This window comes from Coregonus clupeaformis, chromosome 22 (genome assembly GCF_020615455.1).
Source record: "Coregonus clupeaformis isolate EN_2021a chromosome 22, ASM2061545v1, whole genome shotgun sequence".
Lineage (NCBI taxonomy): Eukaryota > Metazoa > Chordata > Actinopteri > Salmoniformes > Salmonidae > Coregonus > Coregonus clupeaformis.
In genome coordinates this window covers 761093-783397 of record NC_059213.1, presented here as the reverse complement: position 1 = coordinate 783397, position 22305 = coordinate 761093, and the positions used below count along the sequence as shown (strand labels likewise).

At 44.6% G+C, this 22305-nt stretch overlaps 2 protein-coding genes and 1 pseudogene across 2 annotated transcripts; 1 reads left to right on the top strand and 2 right to left on the bottom strand.

The window, feature by feature from the left end:
• Positions 1–1760: 1760 nt before the first annotated feature.
• On the bottom strand, positions 1761–16919 carry LOC121536065 (importin-5-like). The gene is given in 25 exon segments (XM_041843368.2): positions 1761–3019; positions 3242–3383; positions 3619–3847; positions 5936–6155; positions 6409–6531; positions 6818–6985; positions 7191–7363; positions 7506–7602; positions 7866–7987; positions 8196–8328; positions 8754–8837; positions 8986–9204; positions 9662–9835; positions 10051–10071; positions 10074–10142; positions 10355–10479; positions 10714–10820; positions 11375–11462; positions 12014–12257; positions 12497–12601; positions 12977–13073; positions 13206–13308; positions 13487–13679; positions 14950–15030; positions 16764–16919. Coding segments are annotated over 25 exon segments (3282 nt in total). The 5' UTR covers positions 16842–16919; the 3' UTR covers positions 1761–2932.
• A 1047-nt stretch (positions 16920–17966) lies between these two features.
• On the top strand, positions 17967–19120 carry LOC121536064 (nucleotide triphosphate diphosphatase NUDT15). Its single transcript, XM_041843366.2, has 3 exons — positions 17967–18249; positions 18339–18535; positions 18682–19120. The coding sequence occupies exons 1-3, from the start codon at positions 18095–18097 to the stop codon at positions 18783–18785; spliced, it is 456 nt and encodes a 151-aa protein (XP_041699300.2). The 5' UTR covers positions 17967–18094; the 3' UTR covers positions 18786–19120.
• A 91-nt stretch (positions 19121–19211) lies between these two features.
• LOC123481642 lies at positions 19212–21959 on the bottom strand (annotated as a pseudogene).
• Between the last annotated feature and the right edge of the window lie 346 nt (positions 21960–22305).

Sequence of the window (22305 nt, the reverse complement as noted above, 5' to 3'; positions counted from 1 at the left end):
TGTTTGCTTACTTAAATTGCTTAAAATCTGTCCTCTAGTCCCCTTCACCTGCACTGATTGTAAAAGACTGGAAAGATGAAAACAATGTGGTGTACGGTAATTTTTTGTCCATCATATAACTCAATGGCGGTCTGCACTCCTGGCTCTCGCGGTAGAATGTCTTTAGGCTGAAATGTAAAATTATTTCAACCACAGATAGTGATTCATATTATTGTCCTATCATTTAGGTTTAATGGTCCTTGCAGTCCTAGTTCCATTTTGTTCTATGCAACTCCTTATTCAGTAGATGTATATTGAACAAATCTAAAGGCAACATGTAAAGTGTTGGTCCCATGAAATACAAATTCCCAGAAATTTTTAATATGCAGAAATGTGTTTACATCGCTGTTAATTAGCATTTCACTTCTGCCAAGATAATCCAGCCACCTGACAGGTGTGGCATATCAAGAAGCTGACTAAACAGCATGATCATAACACAGATGTACCTTGTGCTGGGGACAATAAAAGGCCACTTTAAAATGTGCAGTTGTCACAACACAATGCCACAAATGTCTCAAATTCGGTGGGAGCATGCAATTGGCATGCTGACTGCAGGAATTTCCAACAGGGGACAATAAAAGGCCACTTTAAAATGTGCAGTTTTGTCACAACACAATGCCACAGATGTCTCAAATTCGGTGGGAGCGTGCAATTGGCATGCTGACTGCAGGAATTTCCACCAAGTAGCCAAAGAATTTAATGTTAATTTCTCTACCATAAACCACATCCGTCATTTTAGAGAATTTGGCAGTACTTCCAACCGGCCTCACAACCGCAGACTACGCGTAACCTCGCCAGCCCAGGACCTCCACATCTGGCTTCTTCACCTGCGATCGTCTGAGACCAGCCAGCCGGACAGTTTATGAAACTGGTTTTGCACAACCGAAGAATATCTGCACTAACTGTCAGGAACAGTCTCAGGGAAGCTCATTTGCGCGCTCGTCGTCCTCACCAGGATCTTGATCAGACTTCAGTATGCAAATGCTCACCTTCGAAGGCCACTCTGTTCACAGTGAGTACAGCGCCCCGTGGTGGGCGGTGGGGTTATGGTATGGGCAGGCATAACCTACCGACAACATTTGCATTTTATCAATGGCAATTTTAATGTACAAATATACGGTGAAGAGATCCTGAGGCCCATTGCCGCAGCCATCACCTCATGTTTCAGCATGATACACTGCCCATGTCGCAAGGATCTGTACACAATTCCTGGATCTGAAAACGTCCCAGTTCTTCCATGGCCTGCATACTCAGACATGTCACCTATTGTGTGTGTTTAGGATGCTCTGGATCGACAACGTGTTCAATTTCCAGCCAATATCCAGCAACTTCGCACAGCCACTGAAGCGTGGGGCAACATTCCACAATCTACAGCCTGATCAACTATTTACATTTACGTCATTTAGCATGCAGAAATGTGTCGCGATGCATGAGTCAAAAGGTGGTCACACCAGATACCGACTGGTTCTGAGCAACGATAAACTTTTTTTTTTTTGTATGTATCTGACCAACAGATATCTGTATTCCCAGTCATGCGAAATCCATAGATTAGGGTCTAATGTGTGTTTCAATTGACACATTTTCCTTATATGAACTGTAACGCAGTAAAAATCTTTAATTGTTGCATGTATATTTTTGTTCAGTATAATAAGCCAACTTCGCAGTGAAAGTGAAAACCCATGCATGTGCATGCACACAAAGATGAATTAATGACAAATACCTCAATTCTGTCAATTTTATTGTTGATATTGTTGGAATCCACCAAATACCTGCAGGGGTGTTAAGGTTCTAAACCAAATCTTAGCTGAGGATTGTTGCACACCTTAAGAAATTCTAATCATGCTTCTACATGTCCATAACCCAGCACATCGTGGCAAAGACACCATTAACAATCCTAAACCAACTTTCCTCATTCATATTCAATGGGTGTAAACCTTCATGAAAAACAAACCTACCCTTCTACCTCTATACAGGGTTTCAAGAGTAGGAAAATAACCCCTTTAGGTGTTTGTTTTAAATCTCCCAGACGGACAATAATGATTTCCTCTCACTACCATTTATTTAAAGGAGAGTGTGAGTTAGCCACTGACACACATGCTGTTAGTCTGAGAATAGACAGATTCAGATCAGTGAGCAGATGGCATACAGAGGCCGTTTCCTCCAGGTGCCACTGTGGGGCGCCTTCAGAAAGAAACAAAAAAAGCCTAGACAAAAGAAATAATATATAGAATAACCGTGAATTCCTAGAGGCAGGAAGTGGTCACCCCATGACATGTACACACTCCCACCTCTTCTATTCCCCAGTCAAGACTCCTCCTCATACAACGGCTGGGTCCTACCAAGTCTGACACTTCTAGGAGTTTCTTACACCTGGGTAAACATGACATTTTCACATGGTTCCACAGAGCACAACTACACCAGTCAAACTTATCGTGAAAGGGTTAAGTCAATTTCATCATAAAACCAGATATTTCCGAACAGTTTAACAGGATGGCGAAGAAACTGGATTAATACTTGTGTTTGTGTTCCCTTTGCGCAGGTGAGGCCAACAACGCTCCAACCGTCTGGATTCAAGAAGAGGGTATAGTCCGCTCCAGGGGGCGTTGTCGACGCATTACTGATTTAAAAAGGTGAAGGGTCATCCTATGGAGGGGGCGGAGTCTGTCGCTCAGAGACAAACCAACCCGGTCCCTACAGTTAGTCGAGTGCAGGGGAGACTGACTGAGGGGATAGGGAGGGGGGAGGGCGGCAGGAGGCTGCAGTGAAGTCCACACACACACGCTACAGATCAGAGCTGGAAAAGGAGGTGGTGATCTAGAAAGGAGGAGATCCAGGAGCTAGATGTTTAAACATGACTTTGTTGCTTTCCAACAAACTAAGGGGATAAGGCTTCTCAAGCGGTGTTGAGGAGGTCCTGGATGGCCTTCTGTTGTGTCTCATTCAGCATCGCTACACACTGTGTCCACAGTCCTCCAGAACCCTGGGTGGTAGAGGAACACAATACCTTTTTAGATGAAGAAACTGCTGACAGACTAGACCAAGGACATTTCAATGTCGGACACTGACAAGGTGTTTCAAATTAACCTGTTTGGTTCAAGTCAAGATTCAGTATTCCTCATTGTTTTGCACAATTTGATTGATCAAAAGCAGAAGTTTCTAGATAGAACAAAAGGTAACTTTGGCAAGCAAAGCAATTGCTGACCTGCACTTGACGGATGACATTTGCCAATCTCTTGCTGCATGCATCCTCACTCTTAACAGACTCGTTTGTGACCCCTTCAGCGATGATCTGGAATATCTTGGGAAGATTTGCATTGTCTGGTCCGAGGACAATAGGATTGTTGCTGTTGGGAGGAAAATACATTATTAACAAAAGAGAACAACATCTACAACATATCAACTGCAACACTCGGGTCACATTCATTAGGCGACACAATGGAAAATGTCTAAACTTGTAGCAACAGAAAGCTAAATAAAACATTTCTTATTGGCTAAGTTCAATTAGTTACTCCCCATTTGTTAGTTAACTACCGTTCGGAGCCTAATGAACAACCCAAATCAGTAAAGTCAGTCCCCCACCTTTCAATAAGGTCACACAGGAAGTCGAAGGTGTGCACAGCTTCCTCCTTGTCTTCGTTGAGTGGCAGCCAGGAGAGCCAATGGGGAAGGATCTCGTTGACGTTGGCACACTCGGGCCTGAACCTCATGACCTTGCCCACGGCTGAGATGCAGTTCTCTGTGGCGTTGACATTCTCCTTGATCTTGGAGTCTGGAGACTGGATCACTCCCACCAGTAGGGGCAGGGCCTCTGGAGAAGAGAGCAGAGTACATAACCAGTCAGGAGGGGATAGAAAGACAGATACACTCAAATGTCAAGGCCCTCATGTAGAATGTGCAATAAGCAGTGCAGGTAACATAACTCTTAAATTCTTGTTGCTATCCATAGTGGGCTGTAGCCAAGGGAGCATGTCCAAATCATGGTTTGCCCATCAACTAGGTTCAATATAGTCAAAAATATATCAATGATGCTATTTGGGTGGAAGAGCCAACATATTCCTAGATAGATGCATAGTGCCTTCAGAAAGTATTCATACCCCTTGACTTTTTCCACATTTTGTTGCATTACAGCCTGAATTTAAAATGTATTAAATTGAATATCACTAGCCTACGCACACACAATACTCCATAATGTGGAATTGTTTACACATTTTTACAAATTAACTAAAAATGAAAAGCTGAAATGTCTCAAGTCAAAAAGTATTCAACCCCATTGTTATGGCAAGCCTAAATAAGTTCAGGAGTAAAGATGTGCTTAACAAGACTTAGACCACTGAGTGGCGCAGTGGTCTAAGGCACTGCATCGCAGTGCTAGCTGTGCCACTAGAGATCCTGGTTCGAATCCAGGCTCTGTCGTAGCCGGCCGCGACCGGGAGACCCATGGGGCGGCGCACAATTGGTCCAGCGTCGTCCAGGGTAGGGGAGGGAATGGCCGGCAGGGATGTAGCGGCATGGCGTTTGCAACGCCAGGGTTGTGGGTTCGATTCCAGTATAAAAATTTATGCACTCACTAACTATAAGTCGCTCTGGATAAGAGCGTCTGCTAAATGACTAAAATGTAAGTCAAAATAAGTTGCATAAGACTCACCGTGTGCAATAATAGTATGTAACATAATTTAATGACCAACTCATTTCTGTACCCCACAGACAGATAATTGTAAGGTCCCCCAGTCGAGCAGTGAATTTCAAACAGATTCAACCACAAAGAAAGGTACCTATCAGTAAATGGGTAACAATAACAAAGCAGACCTTAAATATCTGTTTGAGCATGGGGAAGTTATTAATTACAATTTGGATGGCGTATCAATACACCCACAAGATACAGGTGTCCTTCCTAACTCAGTTGCCGGAGAGGAAGGAAACCGCTCAGGGATTTCACCAAGAGGCCAATGGTGACTAAAACAGTTAAGAGTGTAATGGCTGTGATAGGCGAAAACTGACGATGGATCAACACTGTAGTTACTCCACAATACTAAGCTAAATGACAGAGTGAAAAGGAAGCATGAACAGAATACAAATATTCCAAGACATGCATCCTGTTTGCAATAAGGCACTAAAGTAAAACTACAAAAAGAAAGAAATTAACTTTATGTCCTGAATTCAAAGCGTTATGTTGTTTGGGGGCAAATACAACACATCACTTCATATTTTCAAGCACGTGTTTGCTGCATCATGTTATGGGTATGATGTCATTGGCAAGGACTAGGGAGTTTTTTAGGATGAAAATAAATGGAATACCGCTGGTTGTCTGCTTTCCAACAGAAACTGGAGACAAATTCACCTTACAGTTGACTGAAATTGGCTTGAAAATCTATGGCAAGACTTAAAAATGGCTGTCTAGCAATTATCAACAACCAACTTGACTGAGCTTGAATAATTTTTTTAGTGGGCAAATATTATAAAATCGAGGTGTGCAAAGCTCACCGACAAAGACTCACAGCTCTAACATGTACAGGGGTTTGAATACGTTATATTTACATCATTTAGCAGACGCTCTTATCCAGCGTGACTTACAGTTAGTGAGTGCATACATTTTCATACTGGCCCCCCGTGGGAAACGAACCCACAACCCTGGCGTTGCAAGCACCATGCTCTACCAACTGAGCTACAAGGGACCTTATATTTGCGTTACATTTCTTTCTTTACTACAAATGTTGGATTTATTCTTCCACTTTGACATGAGTTTGTGTACATCGTTGACATAAAAAATGTAAATACATGTTAATCCCACCTTGTAACAACAAAATGTGGAAAAGGTCAAGGGGTGTGAATACTTTCTGAAGGCACTGTAGATGGATAGACAGGAGGTAGAGAACATATCCCTGATTGTGTCTGGTACCTGTGCAGAAGGGTCGGTAGTTCTCTCCTCCGTACTGAGCCATGACTCCCACTCCGTAGGCTGCAGCTTGTCTCACCTCAGGGCTGGTGTCACACAGGGACTGGGCCATGGGCCGCAGGAAGTAGTCTGCGTATTTAAAGGAAGAGGGGCTGCAGTGCTCGACCACGTCGTCAAAGATGCACAGACCCCACTGCCTGTCTGCCCATGGCCTGCTAGGACACTGGAGACAACAAGAGGTCAAAGGTCAGCTCTGTGACATCAACGGCACCAAGCTTCTTTTGATTAAGTCCCACATTTTGTGGCACACCAATGTGACCCCACCTACGTGGTTGTGTTCATTAGGCACCAAACAGGCTGAAACAGGGAAGACTTGAAATGCTAGTTCACTAGGTTATTACGGTGTGCCCTAACGAACACGATCCAGGACCAAGTTCACGTCTGTCCATCGGAGTGACTGATGGAACGATACTCACCACAAGCTGTACGATGAGCTGTAGAAGCTGCTCAAACCAGGGCAGCACTTGTTCCTTGTAACTGCTGAACACAGAGTGCAAAATATCTGACACTTTGGTCAGTATGTACACATCGTTTTCATCCTGCAGAGAACACACAACAATCACATGGTAGGAAACACTGCCAAGGGAAATGGAACAGAAAACTGTTGGCTCACGCAGAAACGCATCATGCAAGACAAGGCAGAAATAGGTTGATTCATTCTAGAGTGTGAACACACAAAACACTGCAATTGGACAGTTAGACTACCAACATGACATGGCTCACATCAGTATTGCTGCAAATGTTAACGTTTAACACCAAGTAACATTACTTTGCATCTAACAATTCATGCAAATGCTCAGAAGGCCCATCGTGAGGAATGCTCACCTCGTCTTGTAAAGTTTCCTCCATCCCCTCGTCGTAGTCCTCATCCTGTCGTTTGGCCTGTCTCAGCTCCTGGTTCTTAAAGTGTTCCTCAAGCTTCCCTTTCAGGATCCCTCCCAGCTCTTCAAAGTGCTCGTTGTTCAGGCAGCCCTCTCCCATTAACTCAATGCACTGTAGGGCAACCACAGAGCATAGAGTAAAGACTATAGGTGCTTGTTGTAGCAGCACAGGAGATTAAAAGTGAATATCACCACATAAAAAACACTGAATAAATAAAAGTAAACTTAAATTCATAACAGATGTGTGAATTTGTGTGGAAATGCTACATTCTACAGAAACGATACTGAGCCTGTGTGGGACGGGGACGGTTGGTTACCTTGGCAAACGAATGCATGATTTCTGATAGGACGTCCGAGTCCGGCTCTGTGCCAATGGCCTTGATGAGGGCGTCGCACATGAAGTGCCACATCTGTGTGAGGTAGTCTGGGCCTCGCACCCGCGCACACTCCAACAGCAGGGGCATGGACTCTGCTGCTGCCACCCGCACACGTAGAGACAGGACAGTCAAGGACCAACCACAACAGTCACACCCACAGCACTACCACAGCTAGCCCAGCCAGCCAACAACAGTCTTCAATAGAATACAAATCACAGGTTCAACACTGAGTGAGCGCTCCCATAAAAAGGATATCATCATGGAAGTAGAACTTGAGCAGAGGAACCATCAGCTTGACCACCTGTTCTGTGTACTCCACGAACCCTTCCTTCAACTCTTTGGCATAGCACACCTGGAGAACACAGGGAAACAGGCTTTTAGAAAGAAGACCTGTGAACACATGCTTAGTTTATTAAAATGCAAGACAGCTTTTTCTGTCTTGGGAGTGAGACAGGGTTAGCCTCAAACTAGAGTTTGGGTAGTGTCAAGGATGACAATTGAAATTCATCCAATTCCTGAACTGGAAATGACTCCAAATCTAAAGCAGTACGGTATCCATGTTTAAATGAAGTTAGATGGTTGTGTGAGCAGCACTAGCCCCTCGCCCAGTCTCACCAGCATCTGGCAGGCGGTGGCCTTCTCTTCCAGACCGGCTGTCTTGATGCCGAAGCTCTGCTGGTCTCCCAGGTTCACAAACTCCCATCCGTCATCCTCTGACATGTTCTCCATGTCCTGGGCTGGGGAGGGAAAGAAACGGGCTTAGCTAGCCGCAGGACACCGCTGCACTACTCTTCCCACAAGCCAGTTGAACTGCATTTCCCATCGTGTTTGGACTTCAATAATAGCAATTCTATTACAACACCTCTGGCTAATGATTTCATGGACTCTGGGAACCCTGCAATGTTCTATATGGGTCTACTGTGATACCAACAGCATAGAACTTACTGTCCAGGAGGGCCACCTCTGGCTTGATGGAGGCAGTCTTCATGAGGGGCCCCATGACCACAGGCAGGTACTGCTGGAACTCCTTCCCCAGGATCTTACACATCCTAGCCCATGCCGAGATCATGTAGGAGATCTGAGGGAACAGACAACCACTGGTTCGTTTAGTATGGAGAAAACCGTTTCAAATCACCTTTTAGTTGTCACATGCGCCGAATACAAACAGGTGTAGCCCTTACCGTGAAATGCTTACTTACAAGCCCTTAAGCAACAAAGCAGTTAAGAAAAGATTTACTAAATAAACTAAAGTAAAAAAATATATAATAACATTTTAAAACCAGGAACAATGGAGGCACTACTTGAACATGCCCAATAACACAGATTTTCGATTTCGGTTGCAAAACGTTTCACTACAGTGCTCTCTACTGAACATAACCCAGCCGTGTGTTCAGTTCCCAAAACGTTGCAGGTAGAAATTTAACAATAGAGCCGACAACATTCCCCCATTCTGACAGATAATCATATCCATTCTAGACAACACATTTCTATCTGTAAACTTACCTGTGGGTCGTCATCCTCCAGGTCATTGAAGTCTGTCTGGGTCTTCAGCAGCAGCTGCATCACAGCTGACGCATCAGGCATGAACTGAGACAGAGGGAAAGAAGAGCAATCAGCCAACGTTTCACCTAATAGACAAATACAAAATGGATGGAGAGTAGGAGATGTAACACTTTATGTATGAGCATGTATACCTGGCTACAATTCTTGACAACAGTGTGTGTGGGGTGTGTACCTTGTCCTTGCCGACGGCCAGGCCGATGAGGCTGATACACTCGATGGTCTTCCCCCTGAGCAGCCTCAGTTCCTTCTGCACGGCGTTCTCCACGATGTGTTTGAGGGAGGGCATGAACAGGTCGTAGTAGGGAACAAACTTCTCCTCGGCCGTGTCCGCCACAGACGCTATGGACGTCACCACCTGCTCTAGAACCAGCTTGGTGCCCTTTTGGATCAGCTGGGCATGGTGGACAGAGAGGAGGGTTTTATTAGCTTATTGCCTAGTTGAGTAATTCACTGGCTTAATGCATTCACAACTTAACATGGTCATTGATCATGACCTACCGAGGCACATTTACAAAGACGTAGATCTTGATAAGGGTTTGCGCTGCAAAACCGATTACACAGACGGACATGGTTTGAAATCAACCAAGATGTGTATTTTTCTTTCCAAAAGAGACTGGTAACACTCAAAGCTCAAGCGCCTTCACGGATTCCAAATAGACATTTGATTGTAAATGTAGTCTGACATTAAGTAACAGGTTCCTACAGCGAGAGAAGCCCGTGGTGGAGAACAGACCTCTCATATCCCAAAGGGTTTTACTACTAAGTCAGAGGACTGTCGCAGAGAAATACCATTTGGGTTTAAATGTTTTTCATATATGCACACAAAGACAGAAAAACAACAGACGTACCTCCTGTAGTTTGGCCACCATGATGACATGTAGGTGCTGGACCAGGCTGTCCAGGTAGGGGATAAGGAGGGACTTGGGGCAGTCCTCAGTGAAGTTGATGAGGGCCGCGGCAGCGTGGGCCTGGACACGTGGGTTGGTCTGGTCCTCCATGGTCTGCAGTAGGGCAGAGATCACCTGGGGGGAGGGGAGGGCACAGGGTCAAAGGTCAGCTGAGGTGACAAACAAAATATAAATTAGCACCAGTGATGAGTTTGATAAGCTGTGCAGGCCTAAGAGCCTGTTTGACAGTTTTACCATCTCTTGTAAAGAAAGTGCCTATGTAAAAACAATGAATGTGTTCTCATAATCCAGTTTGACAAACAGTGCCGGTGTGGAAAAATCCATTATACCTTATCGTGGAATTTCTTTTTGGAAGGTGGGGGGCGAAATCGGTGGCCATCTGCCCGATGGCGTTACACGCAGCATAGCGGACTCTGGGGTGCTGGAAACCGAGACAAAGGGTAAACAAATCACATCAAGGAGAAACCACAACAACTTCAATGTTAAACAGAATTAAAAAGTACTTTGTGACAACTGCTGATATACAAAGGGCTTTATAGACTGTAGCTCAGTGGGTAGAGCAGGGTGCTTCCAAAACCAGGATATATGACATATACTATACATTAATGCATTTGATTGGTTGAATAAACTTACAGGGTCCTGACAGAACAGCAGCACGAAGCTGACGATCTCGTTGAGGATGGCCTCCATCTGCTGGTGGCAGCCCTCCCCGATGGCAGACAGAGCCATGAGGCCGGCGTGGCGGTACTTCCAGTCAGCTGACACACAAACATACAGTTACTGGCGTGTTGCTAGGCAACATCACAGCCGGTTCATACCTGCCACCTAGCGTACATGATTCTGATGATTGAGGCCACTTCGAAGAGGGTCTACTTGTAGTGTATATAATATGTTGTTGAATCCACTACAACATATCGTTGAATGCGTGGACTGTTAGTCATTCTGGATATGACTGATGTAATAGAAGTGTTTGACGTGAGGAGAAGACTTACGGTTCTGCAGCATAGTCATGATGTGCTGTTTGATCATGGGTAACACGATCTTTCCTCCCAGCCCACAGGCCATTCTGTCCAGAGCACTCTCTCCTGCAACTGCATTGCTGTGAAACAGACATAAAAAAGTGAACATGCCCATCCTGCATTACCATGGCCAGAATATGCCTTCCATCAATCACCTTTGAACCGTTTGGATGAGCTATAACCATTTTTGCTAGGGTAAATTATCTTGCAGTATGCATTATCAGCAGTCCAGGAAAGACAGGTTTTGTAGGCTGTACCAGTTGAAGATTGTGATGTAGCTAGCATAGAAATAAAATGAATAGAACAGGCTTGGACCCTCTAACCCTGGCAATTTGACTGGTACACTTATGGGTACATTCACAATGGCTGCCTGGTATTGTGATGCAATAATTTCCATGTTAATGTAGAATGTTGATTCCAATTATGCTAATTGATGTGGGTCATGCAATGGTATGTATTTTTTGTAACGTCAGTTGAGCTGAATCAAACCACAGCACAGATTGATGGTACACTTCCTGCTTTGCTACTCTATGAGTAGACTCGCAATAGCCGCCAGTCCACCCATTATGCCATCATTGACTTGAATGGGGACGCCCGTTCTATTCATTCCATTTCTATGGTAGCGAGGCCGTACCTGTCAAAGTCATCGTCCTCCAGCTCGTCAGCCATAGACCACTCCTCATCCTCCTCCAGATCCACCATCATAGCCAGCATCTGGGGAACTACACAGACACACACCACACCAATACATGATTGAGTTGGTTACTGTGACCATTTCTGAGGACACAATAAACAATGGTGAACACTTAGTCAACTACCAATATTTATCCACATTTGGACTAAATTACCCAATAGGGACTCAAAACGCCAAACTAAATACTAGCTTCTGTTGCTGAGACAATTCTTAAACCTGAAGAAAAAATAACTATTCAAACAGCTATTCAGCTGCATTTTTAGCCTGCAGTCAAAAGGAGTCTTTGGGAGACTGAAAAAGCACTTTGAAGTGCTACAGCACACGAAAGTGTGATGATTCATACAACACTTCCCAAAATAACATTTCCTTTAGCTGCATCCATTTAACTCTGACAGCATGGATTGACTGAATCTCCACTCTCAGTGTACTTAAACTCTCATGGAGAGAAACTATACTTGCTTCCTGCCATCCCTTACAAAGTACATCTGAGTGACCAGACATTCATCTTAAAAGCCAATCAGTACACCTCAGACACCAGACTGGGGCAATGAAAGACGGGGCGATTTGTCCATCACTCACCGCTGGATGCCACGATGGCGGTGTGTTTCCTCAGCATGGCGGCGGCGGTCTCGGACAGCGTGACGATGACCTCCAGGGCCAGCTGCCTCTGCATGTTGGTCAGGTTGGTGTCAGCACACAGCTTCAGGCTGAGCTGAAGGGTGGCCTCCAGGTTGGGCCGCAGGTACTTGGGGGCCGTGTCAGCTATCTCCACCAGAGACTTCAGCACAGAGTCATCTCCCTGGTAGCACGACTCATTCACCGCCTTACCAGAGACCGAGAGAGGCAGAGTTACACCAGTGGCATGAGTAAAGCTACTTCAACCAAAAATAACATTACAATAAAATAGCACCTCACATTATATCTACAGATTAATCTGAGAAGGATTCATTATTAAATTGCTAACAGACCATTGATGTCAGATGATATGTTAGGGTACATCTGTTAGTTATTTGACTGGAAGAAGCCAATTTCTCTAGACCAGACGTGTGGTTCCTGTCTCACCTGCAGGATGCCTGGCAGCAGGTCAGAGAAGTGCTTCAGCAGGGCGGTGTTGCCCTCGTTGGACAGGACGAAGGAGGCTGCAGCACGGGCAGCCAGGGTACGGATCTACAGGGGGCGGGGTGAATAAGGAAGACAATGATACTACCACTTTAAGACCAGTTCAGAGTTTTCCTTCCTCAATTTTTACCCCATGTATTAAAATGTTGCATACACAAGACATGCAACAGCTTGAGCGTTACTGTGAAAGATGCAGATCATCCACATAACATTCTGTCATGCTTTAATTTACTATTCATTTGTGTGAAACTAAGCCAGTGAAATGAAGACCCTGCTACGTCCTTGACATAGCTTAAGGCATTTAAACAATGTACCTAAACAAGACACAGGAGTTGGAGTGACTTTGAAAGCTGAAAGTGTCTGCTGAGTTATAATTTTCTATTCAAATGGAGGTGTGGAGTGTTGCCCCTGCATGGCACTCACCTGCGGGTTCTCCTGGTCCTGCATACACTGTACCAGCATCCTCTTGATCACCTCCATGTAGTGCTGCTGCTGGTTGCCAAAGATACCTGGGAAGTTCCTACAGAGGAAAACCAGAGAGAACAGTGAGTTTTATGACAAAGGCCGCATAGGCTATACTCAATTCATCCTAGAATGAACACAGATCAACAAATCATGAAGTCTTAGGAGGGTAACGGGTTGGGTTTTTCACCAGAATATATGCAGGGCAGCCTCTCTCAGGCCAACGTTGTCAGAGTTGACCGAGTCAAACAGGAACTTGAGCAGTTCTGGCCACTGGTTGTTTCCGTCATCATCTACAGGAACCATGTAAAGACAGAGAATCTAGTATACACCACTGAGCTTGTCGAGCTGTCAAGATCAATCTCCAAGAGGACACAGCTAAAGTGTTTCATAGTTTTAAAAAGTTTATATACAAAATAAAGGTTGTGCATGGTCCAACAGTAGATCCCCCTCAGCTGTCCCCTAACCTACCTAGGAGGTTGCGGCAGAGCTCTGCAGCGATGTCGGCGACCTTCTTGCGGATGTTGGGCGAGGCCTCTGTCTGGATGCTTGTGACCAGCTCTGTCTTGATGGCCGTCTGCATGTCCACCGTCAGGCCGGGGTAGATCTCCTCGAAGGAGGACGACAGCAGCCGACGCAGCAGCACCGCCGCCATCGTCTTGACCTGGGGGAGGGGGAAACATTGAATGGTTACACCAGAGGTCAACGCCTCCATTTGATCAAATCAACAAGTTTAGCACAATTAAAGTCCACAGTTTTGTTCGGTCAAAGGTGCGCCATAATGAGTCTCCCTTGTCAACCCCCTGTCCTTAACCCTGCCATGTAGATATCAAAAAAGGGACAATTTGAAAAACAATACATGGACACAAGTTGTCTGACATTGAGACAATGACAGCTATGTTTTGCACAAGGGGATATCTGAAACAAAGATCTAAACGTTTCAAGTAGGCAACAGAGGTATGGTGTTCCTGGTAGAGTTCCCATTTCACCGCTCTATAAATACGGTCACCAGAGAGAGGGGCATGGAGGGCCAGGCCGCACAGCCCATTCAGTGCACTACTTTTAACCAGTGCCCACCGTCAAAAGTAGTGCACTATATAGGGTGTAATTTGGGATGCAGACAGAGGGGCCTAGAGAGACAGCTAACGGATGCAGCTGAGCAATCACAACCTAACCTGAATAAAACGTCAAGAGGACAACTCACTGACACTCAAACATGACTGTCACACTGATCATGTTCCCCTGCTCAGACGTTGCATGCGTCAACCAATTGTTGTGTACCACGTTGCATTCATCAACCAATTGTTGCGTGCCACATCGACTGTGCAGTCAGGAAACATATTTCTATAACTTATGTGGGGTTAGCTGATACATAAAATCCCAATCCAGGCGCTGTTAGATCTGGCATTTGTCAGCAATGTCTGAGCAGGGGAGCACGACCAAAGTGATGTGACAACTGCCAGGTATGAGCAATAGGTCTAAAGTATTACTGTGCAGGTTGGTGTTAGCACATCAAACAATTTGGGGTATTTGAGCTGATGCAATGCAAGAGGAATACTCTCGGAAGCTGAAATGACTACACAGAATTCCTAAGATAGAATGGATGCTGCCCGACAACGGTATTACGCAATAAGAATTTGGCTAGAAAAGTACTGTGACACAGCTTTGTCTTGTGACTAATGTCCTTACAAGGCTTGTTTACATTAACTCATTCTCCCCCCTCAGACAATGTTCATCTTTAAGAGTCAACAATGGGCGGCAAGTAGCCTAGCGGTTAGAGCGTTGGGCCAGTAACCGGAAGGTCGCTGGTTGAAATCCCTGAGCGGACAAAGAGAAATCTGTCAATGTCCCCTTGAGCAAAGCGCTTAACCCGAATTGCTCCTCTATGTCGCTTTGGATAAGAGCGTCTGCTAAATGACTAAAATGTAACAAACCTCTTCTGCACAGTCTGCATCTCTGATGGCCTGCAGCAAAAATGTGATCTTTGTCTGACCGGGGATGGTGTCATAAGCTTCCTGCAAAGAGAGAGAATGAGTCAGTTAAAGGAAGCATTAACGTGTTCTCCTGAAAGCGATTGGCCTGATAATGGAGGTGCGTTGGGGATCATAGATGGAAATTGGTGTTATCTATAAAAATCTTCCTTAGGGCAAAATAAGTTAGAGTAATATGAATTGTCATTTTAACTAGAAGCTACTCATTAGTTGTTTGTCTAATGCAGCAGCTGTCTGACATCTGGTTATTAACACTATGACAGGAATGTTTGGGGGGCTGTTGCTGGATAATTGGTTTCTGCACCATGAACCTCTTGGTTTGGATTTCTTGGTATGATATAAAGTTTTAGGTTAATGACTGATTATGTCTTGCGCTGAGCATCTTCGCAGCAGGTGACAATTCCCATAACATTGACCAAAAACAATATTAAAAATGAACCCATTGAATCTAAAAGTTGTTTTATTCTATCCCTGCTGCCCAGTAGATAGAATCCTGGTCATCATTACGTTCTCTCTGTGTGACTAAAGGATTCCGATGAGCTTAACCATCGCTGCAGACACTCATTGTCTTTCATAAAGGAAAGTGCTGACCGCTGGTGGGGGATGAGTGCGATAAGATTCAATAGTTAAACTTGAATGCAGTGTCAGAGCCCTGATGAAGTGACCGTCCATAACAATGCGCTACGGATCCGAGCTCGGCTTTATCACGGATACGTATTTATAATCACAGTGGGAAACAAGATGATTAACGTTAGCTGCTAATCCTGGTAGATAGTGTCAGTGATAGTAATCTTTATGGATAGCCTGGTCTCAGACTAACTAGCTACACAACTGACCAGTTAGATGTGTGGATTACACTCATTCTAATACAGGCGTGCTCACATGAAAGACGCATACTTACCAAGCTAGCTAGTTAGCTACAGTGTTAGATAACGACCTAGTTACGACCCCTCGCACCTGACACAAAAAGCCCACAGGTCCTGATTGGCCTAATGAATTATGCACTTGTTTCTGGTTAAATTGTAACTAGCTAACTAGCTTTTTAGTATTTTATAGTTGTAGATTAGCTGGCGCGTATAACGCCTGTATAGCTAACTAGATTGTTAGCCATCTCGTAACTAAAGTTATGCATCGTCACACCAGCTGACATTACCTAGCGAGTAAGCGAGCTAACTAACAGTTGTTTGTAGCTTCGGTCTATAAAATGTTTTGCAACATTGCTAGTAGTTGACTAACTAGCTAACGTTAGCTACATTTCCTACTGGGGCCCAAATAATATTTTAACTTGTCGATTAACGTTGCCGTTATTAGCTAGCTACTTCGGTAGATTTCTTAACTCTTCAGGTGCGGAACAAAGATAGCTAACTACCTAAAAAAAATAAAAATAAAAGTACTTAAACTAGTAGCAGCTAGCTAACCGACGTGATGTGCATATCAATGAGTCTATAATTAACTTGCTAGCTATGTAACTAGCTAATGAGTTCAATCCAAATGAGCGAGACTGTCGTGTTAGCTAGCTACAGCTAGAGAAGGGTCTTTCAACTATTTTTTTAAGAAGCCTTCCGGGCTTGCTTATATTAATTTAGCAATTTTCCCATGCTACATTTGTTAGCCAACTAGTTAGCTGCAGACTAGTCCACTTCGGCTTCACACGTGGGCTGGGCTAATCGCAAATTGACTAGCTCTAGCGTGTAGCCTCAACGCGTTGTTATCAACTGTCGTGCTATCGTCCTACACAGTATATTTTGAGAGCATACCTCGGACTGTTTCCTGATGTCGTTGTCAGGGCTCATCAGGTTGCCCAGCAAGCTGTAGAACTGCTGCTGCTCCGCCATTGCAGTGAGATCCAGACTGAGCTCAGCCAAGCGAGACCGCGGAAAGGAAAGCCGGCAGACGTTGCGACCCCTTACTGCACCGGACACGAAACACCACAGGTCCTGATTGGCCTCTATTATCAATGCTACCCTTCGTAGATTGGTTAGATCTATAGGGATAAACGTAGATGATAGGTGCTTGGTATATGTGTTGTTCTTATTGGACAGTGAAAATATTACCACGAAGCGATTGGTCAATTTTCTCGGCGCACCCGCGTGTAAAATGAAATGGGCGTTTCCCTCGTTATTTCGATGATGTCATTACAAAATATTGCCAAAGCGCGGGAATTAAAACGTTGTGGGAAAACAGCAGATAGGAAGTGTTTTTGAGCTCGGTGAACAGTGTCCTGGCTAGATGGGATACAGTTTATGTCAAATTGACGACACAAGTAGATTTTTATTTTGCATTTTAGCTAACCCTAACCTTTTTCAGAACCTTAACCTAATTCTCATAACATGCTACGTTAATGATCCTAACCTACTACGAAAAGTCCATACTGGTGAATTCTGACAAACAGTATTCCTTCTAGTCAAAACGAGTGAACAGCAAGCAAGTATTATCTTAGGCCTGCCTGCCTGCCACACACAAAATACATAACATTATTAGTATACTGTGTGTAGCCTAATAAGGCTATGTGTTGATGTTGCCATCAATTCAGAAAAATTGGAATGTGAGACTTTTTCATTGTTCACATAGTTGTTAAGGTTATGCAGTTTCTGTTAGCCGGCGGCCACCTAAAATGGTGTAGCTTGCTCTGAAAAATGTGACTGATGCAAAGCAGCGAACAATCTGTGGATCCATTGTTGTACACGTACTAAAACTATAATAAACAGTCTCTGGCTACACTATGGACTATCTGTTGTGCTGGTCGCCCTACACTTCCAAAATAACATTTTGCTGTAATATCACATCAGGACAATAAAGGGACGGTTATAGATCTCGAATCATAGCATACATGTTTGTTTATACATATTTTCATCTGCATTGTTTAATGTATCTACATTTCTAAGCCAGCTAGATAACTTTGCCTGATAAGCAACAACAAAAAAACTGTCCCGGAAGTGATATTCACGTGACAACCCGGCTCGTTCCGTTCGTTGTTAAGGAGAAGCTGTGCTGCCAGCAAAATCATATCCCGTGGTGGAGTTGCCAGAAACGATAGCTATTTGCTTATAGTTTTACTACCTGAATTATTGTGGTCTGATTTGAAGAGATGACACAAAACTGCAGACCCCCCAAGCGCCCCGGTGTCGGAGTAGGGGTTCTTGTCACAGATTCAGCTCACTCAAACTGCGTCCTCGTAGGGAAGCGAAAAAGTGTAATGGGCAAAGGAACGTATCAGCTACCTGGCGGTCATCTAGAATTTGGGTGAGTAGCTAAGTATTTCATAATGTAAACAAGTGTGTGGTATTCAGTTGATATTAAAGTTGACCAATAGTTGTCTTTTTCATTTGAAGAGAGACGTGGGAAGAATGCGCACACAGGGAGGTGATGGAAGAGGCAGGAGTGCGCCTGAAAGAAGTCAGGTTCGCATCCGTGGTGAACTCCATCAAGCTCGAGGAGCAGTACCACTACATCACCATCATCATGCAAGGAGAAGTGGACAGGAGCTACCCAGCAGAACCAGTCAACCTCGAACCAGAGAAAAATGAAGGTGAGAAACCGGGCTATCCCAGCCTCCTAGGTTCCCAGGAATTCCAATGATATTACTATATTTGGCCTGCACTATTTACCACACTGGCAAGTTAATGATTTGTATCTGAGTTCATGTAGTAATGTTTGCTTGTCTCTCTGTCCCAGGTTGGACATGGACACGGTGGGACCAGTTTCCTCAAGAGGACCAACTCTTCCTTCCTCTGGCCTGCCTGAGACAACAGGGCTTTCAGCCGTTCAACGCCACGTAACACTGCAGCTACCCAGAAACAGAGAAGTGCAGGGCACAGGGATAGAGGAGAGAGGCGATACATTATAACTGCTTTGTTGGACCTAATCAAGTCAGGAAGTTGGGTATACATGGTAACGGTTGAACTAATGTTGATCAGCACTTTTGATTGGGTAAACATGGCAACCGTTGCTGGACTCATGAGGGGACAACTCATGGCTCTAACAGAAGAAGGAAGTTATGACAACAAATCATTACGGTTTGAGTATATTTATATCACTGAAATGTTAATTCAAAACACTGTACTACAAATAACCTGTATGTGTTTTGTCAATATTAAAAGTAACATTAGATGTAGATGATAATTTAACAGTTTTACAGTAGAGTTTTAGAGACACAACAAGTAACATACCACACGTGACAAAATAAGCGGGTCTCGTCTGACTCCTGCAGTTCTCCCAGTTTACAGCAGGGTGGCGCTAGAGACCCAGGCTGCCAGCAGTGTGGTCCACAGTGTTGCCGTGACGGTGGCAGCAGAGCTGCAGAAGGCCTTGTCGTGTGCGTAGGTGATGATGTGGTGTGCTCCGGCGTAGGCCTCCTCACAGGTGGGCTGGATCTGGTCCTCTGGGAGCTCGAAGCCGTGCTCGCCCTTGTCCCTCAGCTCAAAGGTGAAAGACAAAGGGATGCCGATCAGCCTGGCAAAGTCCTGAGATGAGCCCGAGAAGGGATCTGGAGACAGAGAGAGAGAGAGAGAGAGAGAGTTTTATAGGCCAGTAGTTGTATAGTCTCTTCCCATTGGATTGCCATGCGTCTGAGTATAGATGTTGGTCTTGATAACATGGGATTAACCAGGCATTGCTCACTCCAGTGTTTGGTGATTCGTTGTGTTCCCTCAGCCTTACTTACACAGGATATCAGGTGAGGTGCCTACTGTATAGTCCATCCCATGGACAGCCTTTATAGCCGTAGCTGCTCCCAGACCCACCTCCATCTGGCAACACAGAGACATACTGCAGGTTATTATTATGGTTAAAATGATGGCCCATTTTAAAACACTGGTCTATTACAACAAAACGTATCTTTGGGGGCGGGCGTACCAGCTGATCATGGTTGGGTGCTGAGATGTTAGGGTGTCCGTAGGGCACCAGGAGCTGCTGGCCATAGGAGTGGATGGTGAGGAAAGCCAGGATGTCTTCGCTCATCTTCCCCAACATGTCTGTGACGGCCCAGGCCTCCGACTCAGAGAGGGCCTTGGTGCCACAGTAGAACAGATTGCAGCAATCTGTAGAGACACCAACCACTACAAAGACAGGAGAGGAAAACACAGTTAGGGTGTGTGTGTGTGCCAGGGTTGGGGTCAATTCCATCTCAGTTCCAGTCAATTCAGAAAGTAAACCAAATTCCAAATGTTCCTCATTGAAAAGCATTGAAGGGAATTGGAATTTCAGTGTACTATCTGAATTCAATGGAATTGAAATGGAATTGACCCCAACCCTGGTGTGTGTGAGTTGTTTAGAGTAAGAACCATACTCACTACCCCAGTTGGCGTAGAAGTTGCGATTGAGATCTGTTCCATAGCAGGTACAGCCTCCTGTTCCTGGAGATCTGGACTTCCTCCACAGTCGAGTCTACAGAGATAAGAACCACTAGTCACTAACTGGAATGATAATACTGTCATCAATAATATTTATGTTACAATATGTAATCGAAGCCAATAGATGGCGCTCTTGTTACTTGTAAAGTCTACTCTGCATGTCTTGTACCAGTGTCTAGGTTTGTTGTGGACTCTCTTAACCAATCAGCATTCAGGATTAGACCCAACTGTTGTATAATGTAGATTATGTAGTTGTACTGATACCACCTGGCAGAGGTGTGACGCAATTAAAGACACAGTTTGTCATATTCCAGTAGTTTCCCAGAATGTGTCAAAGCTGGTCTGAAGTAGCATTAATCAATACTTACGCTTGCATTATGCCAAGAGTAGATGTAGCCGTCAACATTTAGGACTGGTGTGATGTAGAAATCCAGATTTTTCATCATCTCATTCACCTTGGTGTCGGTTTTGTATGTTCACAGGATCTGTCGGTAGAAATCAAGGAGGAGATTCTCACCAGTACTGCTTCATGCTCTTTCTTTAATTTCATTTCTATGATAGTAGACACATACACACCTCTCTAACAAAGTACTGGCAGAAAGCAGGAGCAATCCATTCTCTGGCGTGGATCCCACAGTCCATCCAGATAGCCTTCTTCCTCCCAGTAGAACTCAGACCAATCTGCAACACAACAACCAACAGGAGATCTCTATTGAGCTGCATACATTGGCCTCTTAGGTCTAGTCAAAGCAGAGGAAAACTAGTGATGAAAGCTACTTAGTGGTTTCCCTGTAAGATTGACCTAGCCAGGGCAAAGGAACTCTGAAGACCGTGATTGCAGAGAGAGAGGTGAATAACCTTCAGTAAGGTGATGTCCCTCCTCTCATAGGTTTGACCGTAGACCATGGAGGACACAACATCTGGGTTCTCCCTCTTCATCTGTTCCATCCATGCTGTAATCTATAGGGAGAGGTACCAGACAGTGTCTCTATGCAGTGAGGACTCAGTCATTCTTTGTAGTCTTGTGTGTGTGTGTGTGTGTGTGTGTGTGTGTGTGTGTGTGTGTGTATTCTCACTCACATCCGACATATTGTGGTACCTGGTGTAGTAATTCCTCTCAGTTGTCTCCTCTGTACTCCAGACATCACTGTAAATTAACACACATATGCACATTGAAAGAATACATATTTGTTTGGCGGTTATAAATTGGTTATAAATCAGCTAGCAATGTATAAATCTGGTATTCATATTTTATCAAATTCCTGTTAGTCTGACTGGTTAAGTCATCCTTCATAGGAGACTAACCGTTATACAGTTACAGTATCCCTCCCAGACTCACCTGTCCTGGGCTCCATGTCCACTCTGGACAGCCAGAGATAACAGAACCAATCCAACAGACCCCAGACCCAGCATCATCATCAACAATGTCCCTCTCTCCTTTACTAACAGGTCTCACAACTCACTGTCTCTTCCAGCTGTCAAATCAGTCACCTGGGCAGCAGGGAGAGGACTTTATACAAGTCCACATCTAGATAAAGACATGATGTAAGAAACTGGTGTCTCTTATCTCATTACAAGAAAGATAAAAGAAAGATAGAATGGAGCTGATCTAGTGGTGAAATAAATAAATATCTAAAGCCACACCTTTACCTTGATCAGAACTCACTAGCCACATGACTGTGATTATCTCAGACACATTAAAAGCCAACTTATGCTTGATCCGAAAATGTGTTCAGAGGCTCCATGTAGAGGGTGTGATGCAAATTGTGGAGACTGGAAGCATGCAGAGGACAAATTCAGCTCTGAACCGCATCACTGTGCTCCTCCCAAATGTTGCAGCAGTGCGGAGGGCTCCGTATAGCGCCATATAGTTCTGCATGAACATGATTGGTTGACGGTAGGTGGGGGCGGGAGGTCCTGTGTGAACACAAACTCACTTCCTTGACAA